Source organism: Protopterus annectens, chromosome 10.part0 (genome assembly GCF_019279795.1).
Source record: "Protopterus annectens isolate FY-2018-M chromosome 10.part0, PAN1.0, whole genome shotgun sequence".
NCBI classification, from domain to species: Eukaryota; Metazoa; Chordata; order Ceratodontiformes; family Protopteridae; genus Protopterus; species Protopterus annectens.
In genome coordinates this window covers 707,178,401-707,200,404 of record NC_056744.1, presented here as the reverse complement: position 1 = coordinate 707,200,404, position 22,004 = coordinate 707,178,401, and the positions used below count along the sequence as shown (strand labels likewise).

Here is a 22,004-nt window from a genome sequence, read left to right as displayed (position 1 = left end):
AGCCACTGCACTTAGGTAGTATCAGAGGTCTATTATCTTCGGAGTACCAAGTTTCAGTCAATTATACATCGTATGACCCATCCTGCGTTCTTGCACAGGAGTGGCAAACTTATTGATTAAGCTTCTTGCATTTCACATTAGAAATTTTTAACCAGTTCCTTACATTTGTCTTTGGTAACACTTTTCCATTCTCCAGCCTAAAAACTTTTTACAATATACGTTAGTTCACCTATAGTAACTACTCCCTCAATGGCTAAGGTAAAGGCTGCTTGAACTGAAAGAGAGCTCTTTTTACCATATCTTCCCATATTGTAATTCATACAAAATGCATTGCATAGTTTTGTCTTCTGTTCTCTTCTAAAATAGTAAGTAAACTGCCTAGCTACCTTTACTAATGCTTTACTGAGTCTAAGAGCAGGAATGACATCACACATCAGAAGTCTAAAATCTTTCATTTTGCTAAACTCAGCAATACCTTTTACAGCACTTTCCATCCTAGAACTAATTGTTTTGCCTAAATCATTCTCTACTAATCACTATTACTGTATCATATCACCATATACCCGATAATATCTTCAGCAAGACTTCTAGATTATCATTCATTCTACATCCATGTAAAATGATAACAGTGTTGCATGTTCCATTTCTTCTGGGTAATATATTTTTAATGCTTTTAATCATTCCATCTCCCATAACTAAGACTTCTATGGGTTTAGTTTAGTCGTAATTTGGTTTGTTTATCCCACTGTTCTACCATGGGAGGTTGTTCTCAGTGTATTTATGTTTAGCAGTGATATGGCTTGTAAGCAGCTCTCTAAAAAGTTTTACAATGACTGATGTACTGGGGTCTTTACGGTTTGATAGTGATGGTACTCATATTAATTATGTGGCAGTCACTGATGAAGAAATCCCAATGTTTCATACAAGACTGGCATTTGTTTTAACCTAAATGTAAAGGCTTTGTATTCCAGATTAGCATTTGCTTTAATCTTAATTAGAAATTACTGATAAGAAAAGTGTAAGGAATTGGAATCAGTATATTCTATCTATTTTACTGTTTTCTTTAGCGATGCATGAGTAATGAATGTTAAATATGATGGCTGGTTTTATAAGAAATGCCTTCCTAATGATTACCAGTAAATAATTTAGTATCTTAGACAGGTGTACAAGTCAAGAACTGTAGTAGGAGTCCTCTGTGGCTACTAAATAGTAAAATCCACCACTATTATAGCATTGCCTTAAGCAAATAATATAATGTTAGGATAAATGATGGATCAACTTGTTGTAAGTGCTATATGGGATGCATAGTGAAATCAAATTATATTTAATTCTGTTAAGTTAAATACTAAAAACTACTAGACATTCTATGTTGTGTTTCAAGGAAACAATAAACTGAGACACTGCAGTTTGTTACCCTTTTCTTTTGCATCAATGGTCTGAGAAGTCCTCCAACAAGTAACATTTTCTGTGCAACTAAGAGTGTTTTATGGTTTTCTGATGTAAAATTATGCCTATATCTTATTTTCCCAGATCCAGGTTTAAAAGCATCTTAGTTATGTTTACATATCTACATTGTTAAATAAAGAATTATTATTAATTTTGGAAACACTGAGTTAGTATTGTTTGTAAAACTAGTCATGTCTGCTTTGCCAAACCACAAATGGTGCATTATACAAGCATTGCATTAGGCATGCATTATTCTGAAACTTTAACACATTGCCTAAACATCCTAAACATGTAGTATGTAACTATATAACAACAGTAAGAATACGTGCAAATGTGTGAGTCCATAATCTCTTCAACAGTGATAAGAAGTACTTAGAACTCTTGGAATGGTGTCATGTAGAAGATATAAAAGCACTCCAGCAATGGGCGCGGTTTTAAGTGCAGGATTAACGTAACGCAGGCAAAAAGAAAATCCTTTGCAACTTATCTTTTGTATCTTCTGTGCTATTATAATAAAGTTCGACTAATCCTGCCTTTGAACCGAGAGGTATAGGAGAGAACATAAGTATACATGATAGCAAATATTTATGTATATGTATAATACCCATAATCTTCTGTTGGAAAGAATGTGGTGTTTGAAAAACCCATTACATATTCAAGCTGAAACTTAATTTCTCAAGTTTTGGCCTGCTGAATGTTGATCTAGTGTTATTTATTAATGCAGATCTTTCTACTTTTGCCCCATCATCCTATCGTTTGTCCCCTTTTTACTGCTTTTCTTTCCCACTTACTAACGTATTCCTCCCAGTTCTTTCCTTCGGTTTCCCATCTGGATTACTTTACCTGTATTCTTTTCCTCCCCTCTCATAGTTTATTACTTGCTCCTAAGTTATCACTCTGATAAAAATAGCATAGTTTTGTTAATAGAATATAACCAGATGAAAGGCAAAAAATAATGTTTCTTTTTTCCTGGCTGTTATGTAAAACATAAGTAACACACTATGGATTAGCTTCAGTCATTTTTTTATACACCTTTTATTATTGCTTTTCTCTGTCTCTTGCCTCCTTTACACTTATTTGTGGTTAGAAAGCTAAATTATACTTGGTAAATTATCAGACAGAGCCATGTGTTCAGTTCAGGTAAGGTCATATGCCAGGCTGATCGATTTTGTTCCAAACTTTTTCACTATATGTTATATCAGGGGGTTTTGACAACAGATTTCTTGAACAAAATGCCTGTAGCTCATAACTAATCGTACTGATACCTTGTAAGTGCTTTGATAGGAAGATTGTCGTTAGCATGACAACACGATGATGTAGATATTGCTAGCTCCTCTGGATGGAGACGTTAATACTACTATTAAAAATTAACTTGTGAAAAGTAGGTCATCCCAAATAGAACCAAGATGGTCTCCTCCATAAAAAGGAAGCCAATTTGGTGGTCCCCTGCCATAACCAAATTATACAACAAAAGGAGGAAACTGTTGCAGAAAAGAGGAAAATCCCAGGATGCAAAAAACTCCATTACCAGCCTCAGTAAGAAGCTGAGATCACTCATAAAATCATCCAAAGCTACTAACGAAAATAAAATTGCTAAAGATTCCAAAGACAACCACAAGGCATTCTATAGTTATGTCAAGAATCTACATGGCAATGCTCAGATCTGCTCTAAGCTACAACAGAATGGCATTAAATATACTGATCCCAAGGATATTGCCAATATCTTGGCAGATCAATTTAATACCAACTTCAACCCCTTCTCACCCCATAAAGGGCTCATCTCAATACCAAAAGATTGGCAAATTCCAGTAATCATGGCCACACAGGTAGAAACTGCACTTTCCAAAGCTTAGAATACAGCATCGATGGGACCAGATGACATCCCAGGCTGTGTACTACATGACCTACAAAATGAATTAGCACCTCACCTAAGTGTCATGTTTAATCATAGCTTCACCTCAGGCTTCATGCCCACTGAGTGGCGCACAGCTACAGTTATTCCACTCCACAAGGGTGGATCCACCTTGGATCCCAGGGACTACCATCCCATCAGTCTGACGAACCCGATCTGCAAGAGCATGGAATGCATTATCATGGAACTTATAAACAAAAACACTGGAAACCTTTAAACACTGGACTCCACCCAGTTTGGGTTCCTGAAGGGCCAATCTTGTCTCCTGAACCTGATTGACTTTTTCAAATCAGTCACCAGAGCTGTGGACAAGGGTAAGGCAGTCCACACAGCCTATCTGGACCTCACCAAGGCCTTCAACACCATCTCCCACTTCCAGAATCATAGATAAACTTACTAAGTTGGGCATAAATCCCTATGTCAATCAATGGGTTGCTAACTGGCTTACTGACAGAACCCAGACTGTAAGAGTAGCTCACTCCAAATCCAGCTCATGACAAGTGACAAGTGGAGTACCTCAGGGTTCAGTCCTGAGACCGCTCTTGTTTAGCATCTACTTCTCTGAAGTACAGGCCAACACTAAGGGACTCTGGCTAACAAAGTTCACAGATGACTGCAAACTGGGAGCCATTATTGAATCTCCAAATGATGTGGCTATTCTACAAAAAGGCCTTACAGAAACAGATGCTTGGTACCAAAGCCATGGGCTCAAGCTTAATGCCACGAAATGTGTAGTTATCCCATTTGAGTAAAACCATGTACCCATGAATTACCACATAGGTGGCAGTACATTAAATACCGAAAGTGTGATGAGAGACTTAGGGACACAGGTGGACAGTGGTCTCACCTTCGATAACCACATTGACACAACAGTCAGGAAATCCTTCTATGTGGCACACCTCATCAGTAAGGGCTTTTCATCCACAAAAAAGGAGGTCATTGTCCCACTGTACTCATCCCTCATTAGACCCATTATAGAGTACAATTCCCCATTTTGTATGTACCTCACAAGACATCTGCAACAGCTGGAAAGGCCACAGAAATACATCACTAAAAGAATCACAGGCCTAAAGCAGATTCTCTATGCTGACCGTCTAAAAAAACTCCAGCTATACACTGTGGCATATCGTCTACTCAGAGGCAAGCTCTGCTTAACACACAAGGCCATGTCAACCCCTGAGCTGTTGGACATGCTCCACTTAAAGAAATCCCAATCCCTCAGAGCCACATGCTCCAGGGATCTAAAGCTTGTCATTGCAATGAACAAAACATGCTGGAGGGATAGGTTCTTGACTCAGAGACTCCCCATACTCTGGAATAGACTGCCCATATAGGTCAAGCAGAGTGCCTCCTTGGCCCTCTTCAAAAGGAACCTTGATGATTGGATGGGAGATAGGAAATTCACCCCGGGGATCATGTCAGTCACCCTGCTAGACAGGGGTCCAGGGAAGTAAATATTGTGGGAAGAAATATCCAAGGAATTGTTATGGCTAGGCTTGTATAGGCCCTAGGGGCAATAGCCTAGTATCAGCCTATGAACCTATGAACTTTTTTTCCTTATCCTGGCATACATTAACGTACTATCATGCACTTTTCAGACTTTATTATTGTATAAATTCTTTGGCTAGATTTTAAACATTAAATGTCATAGAATCAGTTTTAATGATGTCAGATGTGACAGTCAGGCAATGAAATAGCTGTGAAACCACAGGTACACAAGAAAAAGTTTAAATTTACCTAGACACTAGACATGTTTCATCCAAGTACAACATTCTTCTAGCAAGAAACCTTTCAGTAAAAACTGCAAGAATGAGTCAGCCAAGCTAGAGTCTTCACTGTGTAATAAGTTAAGCATCCTGTACTAGACATCCATGGGATCTAACCAAATGAACCATTAAGGACATGCAAGTGTTTCAGCAACATGGCTTCTGAATGCCCATGACATTCTACGTTTGACATTTAATGGAAACATTTAGATTTAGGTCAACAAAGCCAAACCCTACACTGGCCTGAATGTACTTTTTATAGTCAGAGGTATACTAGAATATGTATATATATGTACATATATATATATATATAGAGAGAGAGAGAGAGAGAGAGAGAGAGACAGAGTAAAACAAATCTGGGAAAAAATAAATAAATAACTGAAAATGCACATAATAATGCACAAAATAAAAGAACAAGAACTTTGCTTGAAATGAAATGTGCTGATGGCAACCTAAGAATCACTACTACCATATAATGAGACAGCAGTTATAAACTTGAAGAGAACCTAAGAAGAGAATGAGCAGAATAGCAAAATGGGAAGGGAAGTCAAAGCTGATGCCACATTCAGACATTTGAAGCTTTGTTTGTGTATGTTCACCGATCATATCAAATTCTAGTCAAGAGGAGGGGAAAGTATCAGAAACATTGCAATTCTTCTCTGTCACTTTATCTTCCCTAGGCTGTTGTCTCTTGAGTAGCTTTTAAATGAACATACTCAACCATCACAGCCAGTTTAAGTCCATTGAGATTGACAAGATAAAATAGGAAATTTCTCTGGGTCCTACTGAGCCTGTTCTTTTCTGGTGTTCTAGAGACAAACACTTTTGCTGGATAGATGTTTTTTATTGGTCAGTCAGTATTCTTGATCAAACCTGATATAGATGGAAATCTTCAGCCAACAGTCTATGCAGCTGCATAATGATAATAATAACAGTAATAATAGTAATAATAATAATAACAATGTAATATAATAATAATAATAATAATAATAATAATAATAATAATAATAATAATAATAATAATAATAATAATAATAATAATAATAATATCAATGGGTTCAAAGCAGTTTGTTGTGTCTTGCATCATTTTAATTCATATGTTGGTATTTTATCAAGCACTTTACTTGTTGCTTTTTAAGAACGGGAATAAGAAGCATGACATGATTGCATTTCTCAAGGATGCTCTTGGAGTAGTATTGTTTAAACTCTAAAGGATTTACTTACCGAGTTGTCCATGATACATCCTCCTTTTGCATGTATGACAGGGATAATACCACCACTGGTCATAGTTTTCTTTATGGTATGCTGGACATCAACACTAAAAACATGTGATCTCATTCTAACTTGATCAGGCAAAAGTCTTCTTTTAAGGAGTTGAAGGAGCAGTTTAATTAAAGAAGAGTAGCAATCGGAAGCCCCTGCTCTCACCCTAAGAATCCAAATACGTGGAGATTAAGCCCCTGACTCATATTCTCCAAATACTTCAGCTGATATTCTGATATTTCTGTGCAATGATTTTTTTTTGCCACCCTAGTTCATGCTGGTGACATCTATGGTCCCCAGTTTTAGGGAATGCTGAGATATAATTTGCTTTAGTTTGCTGTTCTGTTTTAAGGATAATGCTTTAAAGTTCAGAATTTCTCATAGGATTTTGACATTATGAGGCTGGCTGATGTTTCAGTTTTCTTGACCACAGCTATGAGAAGGGCCTTTTCTTTAATAGTTCTCTAGGTTCTTGGTTTGAATTCATTGACTTTTCTTGGTTTCTTGAATTCATTGATAATTCCTTAACATTTTTTATTAACATCTGTTTTCTTTGATGAATAATTTCCTTCCTAGGCCACTGATGTGAGATGTTTGGACTGTTGAGACAGAATTTATCATAGCATTATTTGCATCAGCTGTTTTGTTTGTTGTTTTCTCCTGTTCATAAGCTTATAGATAATTACTAGACCATTGATCTGTCAGGACCATAGCCTTAAATTTCCATGGTAGTTTTTAGCCTTATATCTTGCATATGAATAACTCAGAAATGAGCCAAACAAGGATATGTTGGGATATTTATATGTTTCTCCTGTCCATTAGGCATGGAGGTACTAAACCAGATATGAATTTGCAGTTACCAGTCCTATTGTTCAAACTGCATTTGTCTATGGTAAGAAGTATTTTGCTTTATGTGGAATGGAAGATGGCTCCATAGAAGTGGTATTCTCTGTGATACAAACCTATACGTTTAACATGTTCTGTGCATTTTGCAAAAGAAACTGAGATACCTTGAGTGTGTGTTTATGATACCATTGAACTTGCAAATGTATAATAAGTCTGATAGAAATGGATCTGTTGAAATTGTATATGCAAGACAGAAAAGAGGGACAGGGCTTTGAGATGGTATTCACTGTTTTTACGATTTAGGTCCTTGATTTTTTTAGTGGTCATTCCAGTTGTGAAAAATATTTGGACAGGTACATACTGAAAAGGGCATTATCATACCTCTCAACCTCTTTGAGCAAGAAATCTAGACAAGGCCATAAACAATGGGGGGAACAAAGGCCCAAAAATTGGTTCAACTTTTAAGTACTGCTTTTCAAGCTTAGAAAGTTGATAGAATAACAGGTTTTACATTATAATTAATTTTCTGAAGGGTATGAAGTCTGAAACTGAAATGTCTGTCATTATTTTCTCACTTAAGTCTTTAATGATTCACCAGAAAACCACAATTGTATGAACAATGGATCAAAAATATGAGGCAAACATCTGGATATTCTGCAAAAATATGTACAGCTGAGAGTTTTGGGCATTATACTCAATAATCAGCCTAATGAGTGGCAAGTGCAGTAGAACAATTATATCTCTGAATCTGGATGCAATACCTTTAGATAACAGCTGTGCAATGAAAAAGGATTCCCTTATAACAGTGGATATGTGATGATCAAATGATACTTCATTGTCAGCACAGATTCACAGTTTTCCTGGGTGTGTTGTCAATGTGATAGCTCTAAGGGGAGTCGTACAGCTGCTGGATTCTGTCTTTAGCTCATTGCCATCACTGTGTCAACCTACACTTATAGAGCTGCATGATGATGTCTTTAAACAAAGACAATTTCATTTGATATTGAAAATAGATAATAAACATAAGCGTATGTATAAATAACCTTTAGAATTTACAAATAATGATACTAAGCTGTACATATTTTATAATGAATTTATATTTGGAAAGAAATGTTTATATCAGATATAGTTAATATGTTTATTGGAGTACTGTTAACGTATACTGAAAATTAGGGTCTAAGTTGGCTTCCTTAAATTTAAGATGCGATGCCATGTCTAACCATAGGCTGCATTACTAATGTGAGGCAGACTGATCTGAGATACTTGTTTAATTACAATTGCAAAATAAATTTTTGTATGGTATTACACCCAGTGCCCTCATACCCCCTGCAATCCCAATGAAACAACTGTGCTCCTTTACCACTGAACTCTAAATAATCTGCCTCCAAAATTAGATGCACTCTGAAGAGAGGAACAAACAAATCAGATATTCAGATATGGAGGTTGTTAGAGCAGAGCCATCTTGATGGGGGTATTCTCCTCTGCAATAACACTGTTAACATGATGCCGTAGTTTTTCCAGTTGTGGTAGTTCCTTGGGATATTGTGATAGAGTGGCCAGTTAGCTGTTACTTAACCAGGCTTCATGAAACTGAAATAAACCTGAAAATTCCTTTGCTTAACAATTTGCAAATCTAGGAATCTTACAACTTCTCCCAGCTAAAAAAATATTGTGAGCTTGATAAAAAAATGCAATACATTTCTTTAGGTTATGTTGATGAGCTGCAGTAGTATACCATGACATCAAATTGCAATTCACAAATAGGACACCAAATAAAGCTATTATGCATAATTAATTTGCCAGCTCAGAGTGCTGTGTAAGTTGCAATATGGGTTATCTGACAAGTGCATCGTTCAGTGGAAGACTGGCCCAAAAATCTGCTGTTGCAAGGATGTCAGACTGATGGTCAAGCATCTCAGTGCTTTGAGGCCATGACTAGTCAAGCATTTCAGTAGTTTGGGAACATGCCTAGTCAGGCATCTGAATGCCTAGCTAAGACAGTAATTAAATGGTTGAAAAAAAGAGTTTTATGGGTACAAATAATGTTAGATTAGCCAAAATTATTAATTTATTGCATTATCTGTACAAAACCTCAGTGGTTCATTCACAGTGTTTGCACTCAGCACTGGATTATAAGTACAACTCAATACTACTTTGACTGTGAATAAGGCACTTCACCTGTTTCGCACTGAGCATGAATTGCTTCTGCTGAGTAGTGCATTTTTCAAGTGTTAGTGACCACTGCTTTTGGAATGTCGCTGCCAGCTGAATCACTTAAACAGTGCTCATGAATCAACTCTGAAAAAAGAGGAACTTGTGCCAAGTGTGTTTGCTCAGGTAACAAAAAAAACATAATTTTTACCAGTTCTATTAGTGATTACTTAGATTTAGCTTACTTGAAGATTGATGTAAGCATTAATTAATTACATTTTGCTAGTACTCACACTAATACTATTCATATAACATGAGGAGAGGCACTATTCAACTATATGTTCTATATACTATCTTTCTAAGGTTTAACTTTATGAAGGTGTCATTAGCATTATATACATGCACACACACACACACACACACACACACACACACACACACACACACACACACACACATATATATTTGTGTGTATATACTGAAATATAAGTCACTGTTGTTCACATATGCATTTCTTTCTTTCTTTATAGTTATTACAACATTCACACAGACTTTAATGTGGCCTTGTACTCACACTAATGATATGCATATAATACATGAGGAGAGGAGCTATTCAGCTGGATATTCCATATGCTATCCTTCTAAGGGCTTTATGCAAATGCTGTTAGCATTCTGTAACCATTCATTTCTCCAAATATACACATACATATAATTGCACACACACACACACACACACACACACACACACACACACACACACACACAGACACGCATCTATGACTCAAGTATAAATCACTATTTTGTTTCTGTCTTTATAGTTAATACAACATGACAGCATTTATGCAAACTTTAAGGTGGCCTTAAATTCTTCATATGTAATTGAGCAATTAAAGTGTGCTTCACAAACTGTTCAGTGTCTGTTACTCATATTTGCTGAACTAAATCTTAGGTTTTCGACTGCCACTTCTTACCTGATGAAGTGAAATATATTCACAACGGTTCTCCTCTTTTGGAAGAAGACATCGTGATGCTAAGACTGTATAGGTAATGCCCAATTTAAGTAATATGTTAGAAAATAAAATGCACATATTTATATGTTAAGCATGAATTGAAGCTATTGTTTTCGAACATGTGTAAATGAGTTTAAAAACTGTTGGCAACATTTGTTACTGTTCTTTCCCAGAAGTAGATTAATCTGTACAGATATCATATAGTACATTTCATCTCTCTAAACTCTTCCTAAAACAACATGCGTGCAAACATTGATTAGCATGCACCTACATCTGTACTTGTTATCAGTGGTGTGCAGAATACTGGCATGTGCTAAGTACATAATTTGCAGATAAGACAAGAACAAATTTGCATAGAGAAAAATTATATGAAGAACAAAACTTCAAGCTTATACTGAAGCAGTGTACATCTGAAAAAAAGATGTTGAATTGTAAGATACTCAAATATGCTTAAAATGCTGATTTTCATGTAACAGTGACAGATATGGTAAATATTTATGTACTACCCATGCACAAGACATATTTTAGTAAAGTTATGAATGAAATGTGACAGTTCCTATACAAATATTTGGATTTGTAGGACTTGCAATGATATCAATGTATAAACTGAGATTTGTGGCACACTGGAAAAGTGGCTATGTTTATAGATAGAGTTGTTTATATGGAAGATTCCTAAGTTATATATTTTTCTCTACTGACATATGAATAACAGTTGATAAAGCTTGTATATATTAATGGAGTGGATCTGGATTTATATTCAAAAACAGAGCAAAACCAACATAAAATATTGTTCCAATGAAACTAGCTATTATGCCTGATTGTACTTCTTGTGAGTTTATATTATGAAGAAAATAGACAGGAATTACATATTGTTATATTGTCAAGATTACATCAAATGAACAGCACTGCAAAAATATAATGTCTAGACCAACACTTCTTGAAATTCAAATTATTTTGAATTGCTGGGCACTTTGATAGAAACATCTAAAAAGTCTTTTAGTTTAATAATGGATAGGATAATGACAAATATACAAATGTGTTATTCTAACAGTTTGTTTATAGCACTGGACTGTTATTAGTGGTCTACCACATTATTACTGGGTATGTGGAAAAAATGGATGGAGATATAGGAATGTAAGTGATAATTTGATATGTTCACAGGTTTGATGAGAAAACTGGAAGACTATTGTGCATTGATGATTTTGATGCCCTAGGTCCCATGATGGAAGTTTTAGGTACCCACATAGTCATCCATTTACTTCTTGAAGTTATGGATTGATATGCTGAGTGGAATACAGAGGGGCTATTTAATACATAGGCATGGGAGTGTCACTTTTCATGGTGCAATTGATATTAATTTTTATTTGCACAAAGTATTGGTTGGTATTTAGGTCACCAGGATGCATTCTAAGCAAAGGGTTTCAAATAGTTAGAGATCATTTACTCCTCTGTATGTTATATACATGTCTTCTCTAAGAAGGCAATAAGATACACAGAAAGAGAAAATTACTGTAATTGCTGGCTGCAAGATGAACTTGACCTTTTGATTTTGTATGTGAGGTTTCTTTGCATGTTGTCCAGTTATAGTGGATGGCATATGGGCAGTTTAAAGAACAGGTTGCAGTAGTCTTTATGTAGCCTGATGACTACATACATGGAATGGTGGCCAGCCCCTCAGAGATTCAAGTGGTCAAATCCTTTTGTTTTCTGGACAGTAGTAATTGTATGGTTATGAGAGGAGATGTTATCAGCTATAAGGATTCAATGCTTATTTGTATTTTGTCACCTTTTAGATGTTATCCATTGATGATATGTAAAACAAGGGAATGGGTGCCAAATGCAGGGATGCTACTCTTTATTTTTAATACAAACAAACAAACTCACAATCAAGAAACAAAGTTCCTGCGCTGGATTTTATTAAACACTCTAGATCAAGTTCTTTCATCTTAAAAGACTTTTTCAGAATCTGGAATAAAGATGGTAATACCTTAATTTATATAGGTACAACCGCCACCAATGAAATGAAATAATTTAAATCACGGTGCTGCGGTAGTGTTGTCGCTTCACAGTAAGACACTGTCTGGTTTGATTCTCAGCTAGAGCGTCTTCTGCTTGGAGACATGCGTGAATGGGCGTACCTTCGTTGAAGGTTGTGCATCAGGGCTAGTAACTCGGCACGTAAAAATCAACTACCAATCATTAGCAGACCGGAGTTCCGCTGTGGCGACCCCTAACCGGGAAAAGCCGAAAGACACAAACAAACATGACCTATTAAAAGCTAAAAATCAAGCACTTCACAAATGATTAAAAAGGCACACAATAAAAAAGTGTTTTTTTTTTTTGCCAGCACTCACTTAATTAGTAATGATTTAGCAATAACTGTTGTTTTATTAAAAAAAAACTAGTATCAAGCTATCCTTAAATACAAATGGCTAGAGATTAAAACTTTTCATTCAAGACCTGGATAAAATGGGAGCCAAGTCTAAGCTGCCCAAGTAGTTGACATTTTTCAAGCTGACATTCCCATAGCAGACCTCTTTGGTTCTTTTCCACCTTTTGCAAAACTAAAAAAATAAAAACCTTTAAACTTGGAAAATATTGATGCATGCCTTGTTAAAGCCTTTTAGTGTCCTTTCTGCTGATGTCATAAATGTGTTTGCAAATAAATTTATGAAACACATTTTATGATTTTTTTCCTTCATAAAAACACTGGCAGGAAGTGCATGTACCTAGGTAAACCACACCCTAATAATTCCCCTTTTAGTGTTACTTTTCCATACTCTCTCACATATGTCTCTGAACCTTTAGCATATTTAAATTGAGGGTGTGAGGCACACTTTAATTTGTCCCAAATTCCTGAATCATTATGTGTAGGATTCTTGAACAAACCTTTCATGTTCTTCACTCATTTGTAAATAAAAGTAGACTTATGGTTAACATTTTTAGCTATGTTAGAAAGTTAATTTAAAACCCAACTGCTCTCTAACAAAACTTTATGAATGTTGTTACTACCAGGACAATACTGAAGAATCATTGCCCTCTTGTAACTACTGGTGGATACCATTGTTTCAGTTGTGCCCTGTTTCCCAAGCAAGGGTTTATAAATCACCGCTTCTGTTTTATTAATAACTTCCAATATAATTGTTTTAGTAAAATTAAGGAGGCAGTCTTTTTCATGAAATATGCTTTTATGAATTTGAGTTAATTATAAAAATCTACCACATCAGATGTCGTCCTAGCTAAACCAACATACTGACCCTTCACTATTTTTCTCTTTTGTAAATCAGGGTGACCACTTTCAAAATGTAAACGACAATTTGTAGATTTTCTGTAAATTTTAGTTACTGAAACATCCAAATAGTTGAAACTATGCTTGTCATAATGATAGGGGAATTTTAAAATATCAGTGGTGCTGCTTAAATATTCAGTGAAACTACTAAGTTTATACTCCATACCCTTCCATAAAATCCATATATCATCAAAAAACTGATAGGAAGCTCTACACCTGTCAAACATGGGAATATTAAACACAATTTTTTTTCCCAGTAAGTCAATGGGGACCTATACTGTCCCACTACTATGCCAGAAATGTTCTTAAAATATTCTCACCCAAGATATAAAATTGTTCTGTAAAAAAAAAATCCATAAAATCACTAATTAAATTATATACCATGTCACTTTAGAAACTGTTCTCTTTTAATATTTCTCTAAGCTTTTACATCCCTGAGTCATGTAGTATAACAGATAACAAGTCCATCATGTCTATAGTCAAAAACAGATCTATGTCTTTGCTCAGTGTACTTAAAAACATCCCAAAATATTTCAAGAGATGTGAATTTTCAATTATAAAAGGTTTAATGTGAAAATCTGCAAATATTGCAAGAGGTTGTGTCTTCGAATTCAAACCTGCCATGTCAACTATCAAACATAGAGGTGAATCCTTGACAGAATTATGTAACTTTGGTATCCCAAACATGGTGGGAATAACTGTTTTGTGAACTTTTAAGTATCTATAGGTGTTTATATCTAATAAGCTTTAAAAAAGTAAATCCTATCAATATAAATCAATGTTGCAGTATGAAATGTTTGCCTTATTTAAACCACAGTCACAATACAAATTCACATCTTGCAGAATATGGTACATTTTAGAAACATATAAATTGCTATCCATAATAATTATCCATCTGCCCTTATCTGGCTTCATATATTAGATGGATAAATCATAAGACAATTATTTTAACAAGTAAACCTTGGCTCGTTACAAGTTCTTCTAGTCAGGTTGTTTCAATCTTAAACATCTTTTAATATCTTGTTCTGCCAGCCTCTCAAATAGTTCAAGTATAGAATTAACAGATGGGTTGAAAATTCTATTACATTTTACAATGGGATCAGGAATCATACTCTGGGAGATGTTACAGTAAAAATAATTGCCAAATTCAGTTTCCTAATGCAGAATCAAAGTTCTAATAAACAATATGATAAATCTGACCCCTTATTAATTACAAAGTTAAAACCCTTGGCTAGTAAAGTAAAAAAAAAAGTCATGGTCAATGCTTATATGACAGCAATTGAAACATCTTAAAGTTATTCTGAGTGCATAATACAGTATTGGGTTCCCGCTCCATGATACATTTGGTTAAGTCCTCTAAGCATTCATCTGCTGCTTGCATTTTCTTTAAATTGATATTGAGGGCTTGGCCACTTTTAGTTTACCATTTATATGCAATATTGTGTCATTTGAAGGCAGGTGGTATTAGTTTAGTTCAAGAAATGTTCCAAAGTTGCGTATTTGATGTGCCAGATAGTGGAGTCCTTTTTGACACTTAAGAAAAATATTTAAAATGGAGTAATCAGAAGACATATCTATGAGGGTCACCACTACTGACAGTAAATGGTAAGAATAACAGTCTTCCTATTACTACCTGTTTTATATGCTCATATAGACAATCGTGGATCCATACTATTACAGCCTAAATTAGCTTTAGATCTCTGAGTTTATGCAAGAGTCCATCACGTGATGATATGGTGCTAATGTGTTGGTATAGTGTTAAATGCATTAAACAGACAGTGGCAGGATACATGGACAGACACATTTTTATCTAGGATATCTCTCACATTCATGAAGAAACTTACAAGGTTAAACATACAAGATCAACCTCTAACAAAATGATACTGGTTTAGGACATACAGAACAAGACTCCTTGTATTTGAATGATTTTCATGGTAATTATCTTCATCATCTTCTGCAATGTACATGTCAGGCTAATGGGTCTGTAATTACTGGGGGACTGTGGAAGGGCCTCTCTGAAGACTGGAACTGTAGTAGCCTGCTTTTAGATGTCAGGATATAGTCAAACTTTAATGCCCTAGTAGAAATTTCAGTAAGGAGATATACTAGGCTAGTCTGATTGCACAAATTCGGCTTCCTGGCATTTAATTTCATCCCATGGAACTTATATTGTCTACTGTATCAAGACAGAGGTGACAAATTATTATACCATTTCAGATAGGATAATGCTGCAGGGAGGACAAGGGGATAAGGTTCATCTTAGTGTCATTTTTTTTCAGATTTGTAGGTTTATGTGTAAACAGCACCTACTGATTCTTCTTTGTTCTCACAAACTACATTTTGCTTCCTTCCTCTTCATTTTTCAGATGTAGTTATAGGACACCACCCTGATCACAAGTTTTATCTTGAAAAACTTGTTTCATTTGACTACTTACTGAGTTTTGTTTGGATGGAGTTGACCTTGTGGCATTAGATTGAATAACTTTGAAGGCTTTGTGGACTATTTCCTTTTCATTTAATAATTTCTTACTGCAGCAACTCTACCATTTTGGGTTGTTGCACATTTCTTTTTACTACCTTTCTATCTCAACAGGGTTTTTCTTTGCTGTTGTTTAAAGTGTAGAAGGCTATGAAAGCTTCACCAATAAGTTGTGAGGAAGGAGGCTTAAATTTGATCTGATTTGACCTACATATTTCATGGTACCATGGTTAACATTTTAAAAACCCTTGAAGTTAGTGCAATTGTAGTACATTTGATCGGGTGTATATGAGGAACATTGTGACATTGTGGTGACAGCAAAACAGGATTATGGTGATATATAGCACAGCTAGCAAGCGTGGTCTTTTGTGATGACATCCAGTATATTTCTGATACTTGTTTGTTCAATAATATTGTTAATACTGTTAATGTTTATGAGGTCTTATAAATTTGTATTAGTTAGACCATAATTTTCCCAGTTAATGTAGGGATAATTAACATCACTGACTTGAAAAGTACTTCCTGTTGTTGAAGAGTTGTAAATTTATCAAACAAGCATACATATTCTTGAAGTAAGATAGAGGGACTATGATAACACATTACAAAACTGTAGTTTGTGTCATTTATGTAGCTGGTTGTGGAATACTTCATGCCCAGTGTCTGTTTCAATAACTATGCCTTTAAAAGTTTGACTTATTAAAAATTTGTAGTTTTTGAGCCATGTTGCTATGATGCTATATATACTTAAAGATAACTGTTTAGATAACATTTTTCTTGAGGTGATAATGAGTCCCAGAGATAATCTAAACAATCATGTCTTGTTTTGTGATTTATTGATGTGTACTGTTAAAAAGGAATGTGACTGCGACAAACAATGAGCAGAACCTACTGTGCAAATTCTAGCTTTTGTCTGACTTTCAGAACTTGTAAGGTCAGAGCAAGAACTTTACTGTACTTAATTTAGCATTTAGTTGCATATTGTTTGGGTGATTTCTCTCGTAGAAGTTGATTCAAGTTCTCTTTGAATTCTTTAACTCATTTTGATTATTCTTTTCTTTTAGAATTTTGTATTCATTTGCCACTGAATATGGAATCTTAAATGAATATACAATTAATGATTTGCTAAAGCTCAAATATGTTGTACAGTGTAATAAATGCTATGTATATTTAAAGGTAATTCCTGATAACACTGGTGATCTGTGCTTCTCATGTTAAAACTTGGATGATTTGCTTACCATTATTAGTAGTAAATCTAGACTTGCCGATGATGAGGTCTAAATTAGAATATCAGAGTTTCAAAACTTTGAATGTTCTAATATCAAACCCTATTCAGCAAAAGCTGAAAACATTGAACATACAGAACAGGGAATTTTTTCCTAGGGAAAAAATTTGCTGTTTCAAAACACATACACACAACATAAGCACACCAAACAAACAGCAATCCACACACAAACACCTAAAATCTTACACCTAACCCTGCACTAAACTATACACATACCACTAACTATCCACTTACCTTAACCCAAACCCTAACCCTAAGGTCCGTCACTATCGCACACTCACCTCACCTGTGCCCTAAGCCAAACTCACCTACCCCGTCCTAACCATCACATCCACACAATCGCACAGTTGCCTGACCCGCGCCCTAACCCTAACTCACCTAACCTGCCCTAACCCTCACGTCCACACAATCCTAACCCGTGCCCTAACCCTAACTCACCTAACCCGCCCTAACCCTCACGTCCATACAATCGCACACATACCTAATCCGTGCCCTAACCCTAACTCACCTAACCTGCCCTAACCCTCACGTCCACACAATCGCACACATACCTAACCTGCATCCTAACTCTAACTACCCTAACCTGCACTCAATCACACACTTGCCTGAACTCGACCCGTAACTTTCCACCACAGAGCTGAAAATACTGAAGCAACAGAAACGGACAACCAAATTCTTTCTCTAGGAAAAAAATTGGTTTTCTGTTGCTTCGATATTTTCAGCTTTCGCTGAATAGGGTTCAATATTAGAACATTCAAAGTTGTGAAACTTTGATGTTCTAATATCGACCCCTGATGATGATTGCACTTGTACAATTGGCACTGCTTAGAGAACTGTTTTTACATATATTAATGACCGGACTGGTGAGATAATAATGTTAGGCAAAGAACAAAAAGAACACATTTAGGAAAGGATGTGTCTATTGTCTGTAATGATCACGCAACCCATATGAAACAAGATGATGCCCTGACAACTTTGGAATTCTGGATACAAGTATTCAGCAAGCTGAGGTTTCAGAGTGCCTTTAATTAAATAAATAAACAAATAAAGAGAAGAAGTTTACAACAAATGACAAGGAAGGAAAAAAGAAGCTGATAAATGTATGTAAAACAAAGAGAATACAAACTAAAAAGGATACTACTTTGTTATGTAACACACAGATTACAGGGAATGATAAAATTTTTCCATCAGAAAACCTTCAGCCTACAGAAAAAGGCAGCATTTTTCCAAAAGACAAGGTATAAAAAAGAGAGCAAGGAGCAGGTGAAAAAGGAAAAAACAATTTGATAAGGCAGATATTACTGAATTAGAAGCTGAGGGTTCTTCAGATCTGTTCAGAAAATGATACTTCCCTTTGCTGAAAAGATAATGAACATCGACTAGTGTTGTGCTTGCCAATAGTAAAAACAGAGGATGTGAGACAAGCCTTATAATGCCTTAGTATGGAGGTGTTCTGACATATTTTTCACAAATCACTTATAGAAAGGATAGTCAGGTCACAATGAATGAAAATATTTTTTGACTAAATATTTACATGAAAAAAATGTTCTGTTTTAAAAAATGGAAATGAGTAGCACATCCAAGCCTAATTTTGGACACGTGTTCAGACAGGATGGTGTGCATTTGTCAAGATCAGGAAAGAGAATTTTTGCAGAAGATATTTTGCAGTATGTGACAAACACAAGGTAAAAAATTTAACAGTTCACAGATAGCAACATCTGATGCATCTATGATGGTTGTTAATGCTATGAGCATTAGTAATATACATATATATTTTATTGGAAAATTTGCTACGTTCCCACAAGATTAATGTTGTCATTGTTTGTGAAACATGGTTAAAGACCAATGACTGGAAACCAGATCTGTCAGGGTATAAATGCTTGTATTGTAACAGGCATTCTAATGAAAAATCAGATGGAAGTATTATGATAGGGATTAAAGATAGTTATGAGACCTGTGATTATTACATGTTCATTAATGACACTAATACTATACATTGTATAACTGTGATAATAAAGACAACACTGGAACATAGACCAACCACCAAACTACTGATGACCTAGAGGAATTCATTCATTTCTTGCATGAAACACAGAAGGGAAGAATAATAGTGGTTTGGGACTTAAATTTACCAGAAACATACTGGAATAATATTGATTCAACAACATTAGCAAGGACATTTTTCAGAAAATATGTCAGGAACAACGATTGCTGCAGATTGTAAAAGAACAATACCAGGGAACGGGGCATATTAGACATTGTTTATGTTCCTAAAGAAATTACTGTTACTTCATGTTAGGTTTTACCCCTGCTGATGTGCAGTGATCATGGGGTTATAAAGGTTAATTTGTTGTTACATAATTCTGCCAAATTAAAATCTAAACCAATGCAGAGAAAATGAATTACAGATTATATGAAAGCAAAACAGTCACTATATAAAACTAATTGGAGTAATGCATTCAGGGGAGAAACTGCAGAAGGAATGTGGAAAGTTTGAAAACGAAATTGAGTGCAAAAAAATCGAAAAAATGTTTAACATCAGGATGTAGGTATACAACATTAGGGGATATGTTTCCATAAGAACACAATACCTGATTAAGGTGAGACAGACAAAAAATACAAGAAATGGAAAAGAGGACAAACTAAAACTTTGAAAACTGAAATAAACAAGTTGTACAAACAAATTAAGGATAGTGTGAGACGATAAAAAAAAAATTGAAGAAAATGTATATAGAGATATTGAGTATATTAGGAAACCATTTTATAGAAACATAAAATATGGAAGGAGTACACACATAGAAATTAATAAACTGTATAGATTCTAAAAATTATTCTCAGACATAACAGATTATAAATATATTTATAAAGTCTTATGTAAAACAATTTGGCTGTACAAAGAGGGTGATAAGTTGTTCTAGTGACATCCAGGTAACCTGAGATACTTAAATCAAATTAGATTATATGTAAAAAGAACTATGCAACCTGGATCCAAACAAAGCACAGGGAGGAGATGGAATTAGTAATAATGACCTGAGAACACTTCCGCAACTACTTACATTATCATTATATGTATTATTTACTATGTTGCATAAATATGGGGAGAACTCTCAAGATTAAAGACATGCTTACTAAACCAATCTTGAAGGGAAAGTGGAGTAGGACAAACCCGGAGTCATACAGACCCTTAAGTCTACTTTCATGTTGTGAAGAAATAATGGAGAAGGTAATATTGGTTAAGTTATTGTCAGAACTGGAAAGGTTGAGACTTGAAACCATATATCAATATGCATATGTTGAAAATAGATCAATTACCATCTGTAACGTGATGTTCCTTAACAATATAACAGCTATAAATGAAAAATTGTGTTGCGATGTAATTAATATAGATTTAACTTTGGCTTTTGACAGGGTCATGTGCAAAAAAAAAAAAAAAACTAATCAGTAAATTACAACAACTAGGTACTGATGTATTCCTGATACGATAGGTAGCTGCATGGCTTACAAATAGGACATGGCAAGTATCATATAGCAATTGACCAGGCAAAATTCTTGGTTACATTCAGGGTGACCCACAGGGCTCTGTCTTAGGCTCAAACTTGCATAGATTGTGTGTTTCAGACCCATGTTTTCCTTCTGATGTGTTCTACAGTCTGTATGCAGATGACATGAAATTGGGTAAACTGTTTACATGTGTTACAGATAAGGCATGTCTGCAAAATAACTTGACTAAACTGATCACTTGGGTACAGGAGAATAATATGCTGATAAATATATCATAAATTAAGTGGGTGGAATTTAGGAGACATAAATTGAAATGTGAATGTTTTATACAATATACAATGATTGAAACTGTAGATTCATTTAAGGACCTGGGTATCTGGGTAGATCCAGCTTTGAGTTCTTCTAATCATATCAGCCAATTGTTTAATGATAGTTATAGAACAACAGGATAAATAAAAAATTTGTAAAGTCTAGGAAATCAGATGAAGTCATTGTTTGTTAGTTACATTAGACCCAAACATGAGTATGGGATAACAATATGGAAGCCTTATCAGAAAACAAGCATGAATAAACTGGAAAGAGGACATTGGAAAAATACCAAGGGCATCCATGGACATGAAAATATAAGTTATTATGAAAGACTAAAATAGCTGAACTTGTACAGTGTCGCATACAGATATTTAAGAGGAGATTTTATTCAGATATGCAGGGCATTTGAAGACAACTACCTTTGTAAACATTTGTGGTTATCAAAAAGTAGTAGAGAATCATCAGACAACCAAAGTACATAATTTTTAGGAATGAGAAGTGTACTAATAGCTTCTCTGAGAGAGCAGCTGATGCGTGACCAGACTACCAAATCAGATTAAAGCAAGCACTACTTTGCATGTTTTTAAGAACAGCCTGGACACTTATTATGAGAACAACTATTTTGTTATATTGGCAAGCTAGAAGGGCATTAATGCCCATGCTTAAAATATTTGTATGTATGTATGTTTGTAATGAGTACTATCTTCATTTTATTTCTTTCTCCAAAGCGTTGCTTGTAAAACTAATACA

General features: G+C 35.1%; 1 protein-coding gene across 2 annotated transcripts in view; it reads left to right on the top strand.

The window, feature by feature from the left end:
- The window catches only part of LOC122813289 (FRAS1-related extracellular matrix protein 1-like), a 1,751,891-nt gene that overhangs the window by 174,949 nt on the left and 1,554,938 nt on the right, over window positions 1-22,004 (top strand). For both annotated transcript variants that reach the window (XM_044085535.1, XM_044085536.1), the window contains exon 3: window positions 10,334-10,428. In XM_044085535.1, the coding sequence (XP_043941470.1) occupies window positions 10,334-10,428 (95 nt within the window). The remainder of the gene's footprint in view (window positions 1-10,333; window positions 10,429-22,004) is intronic.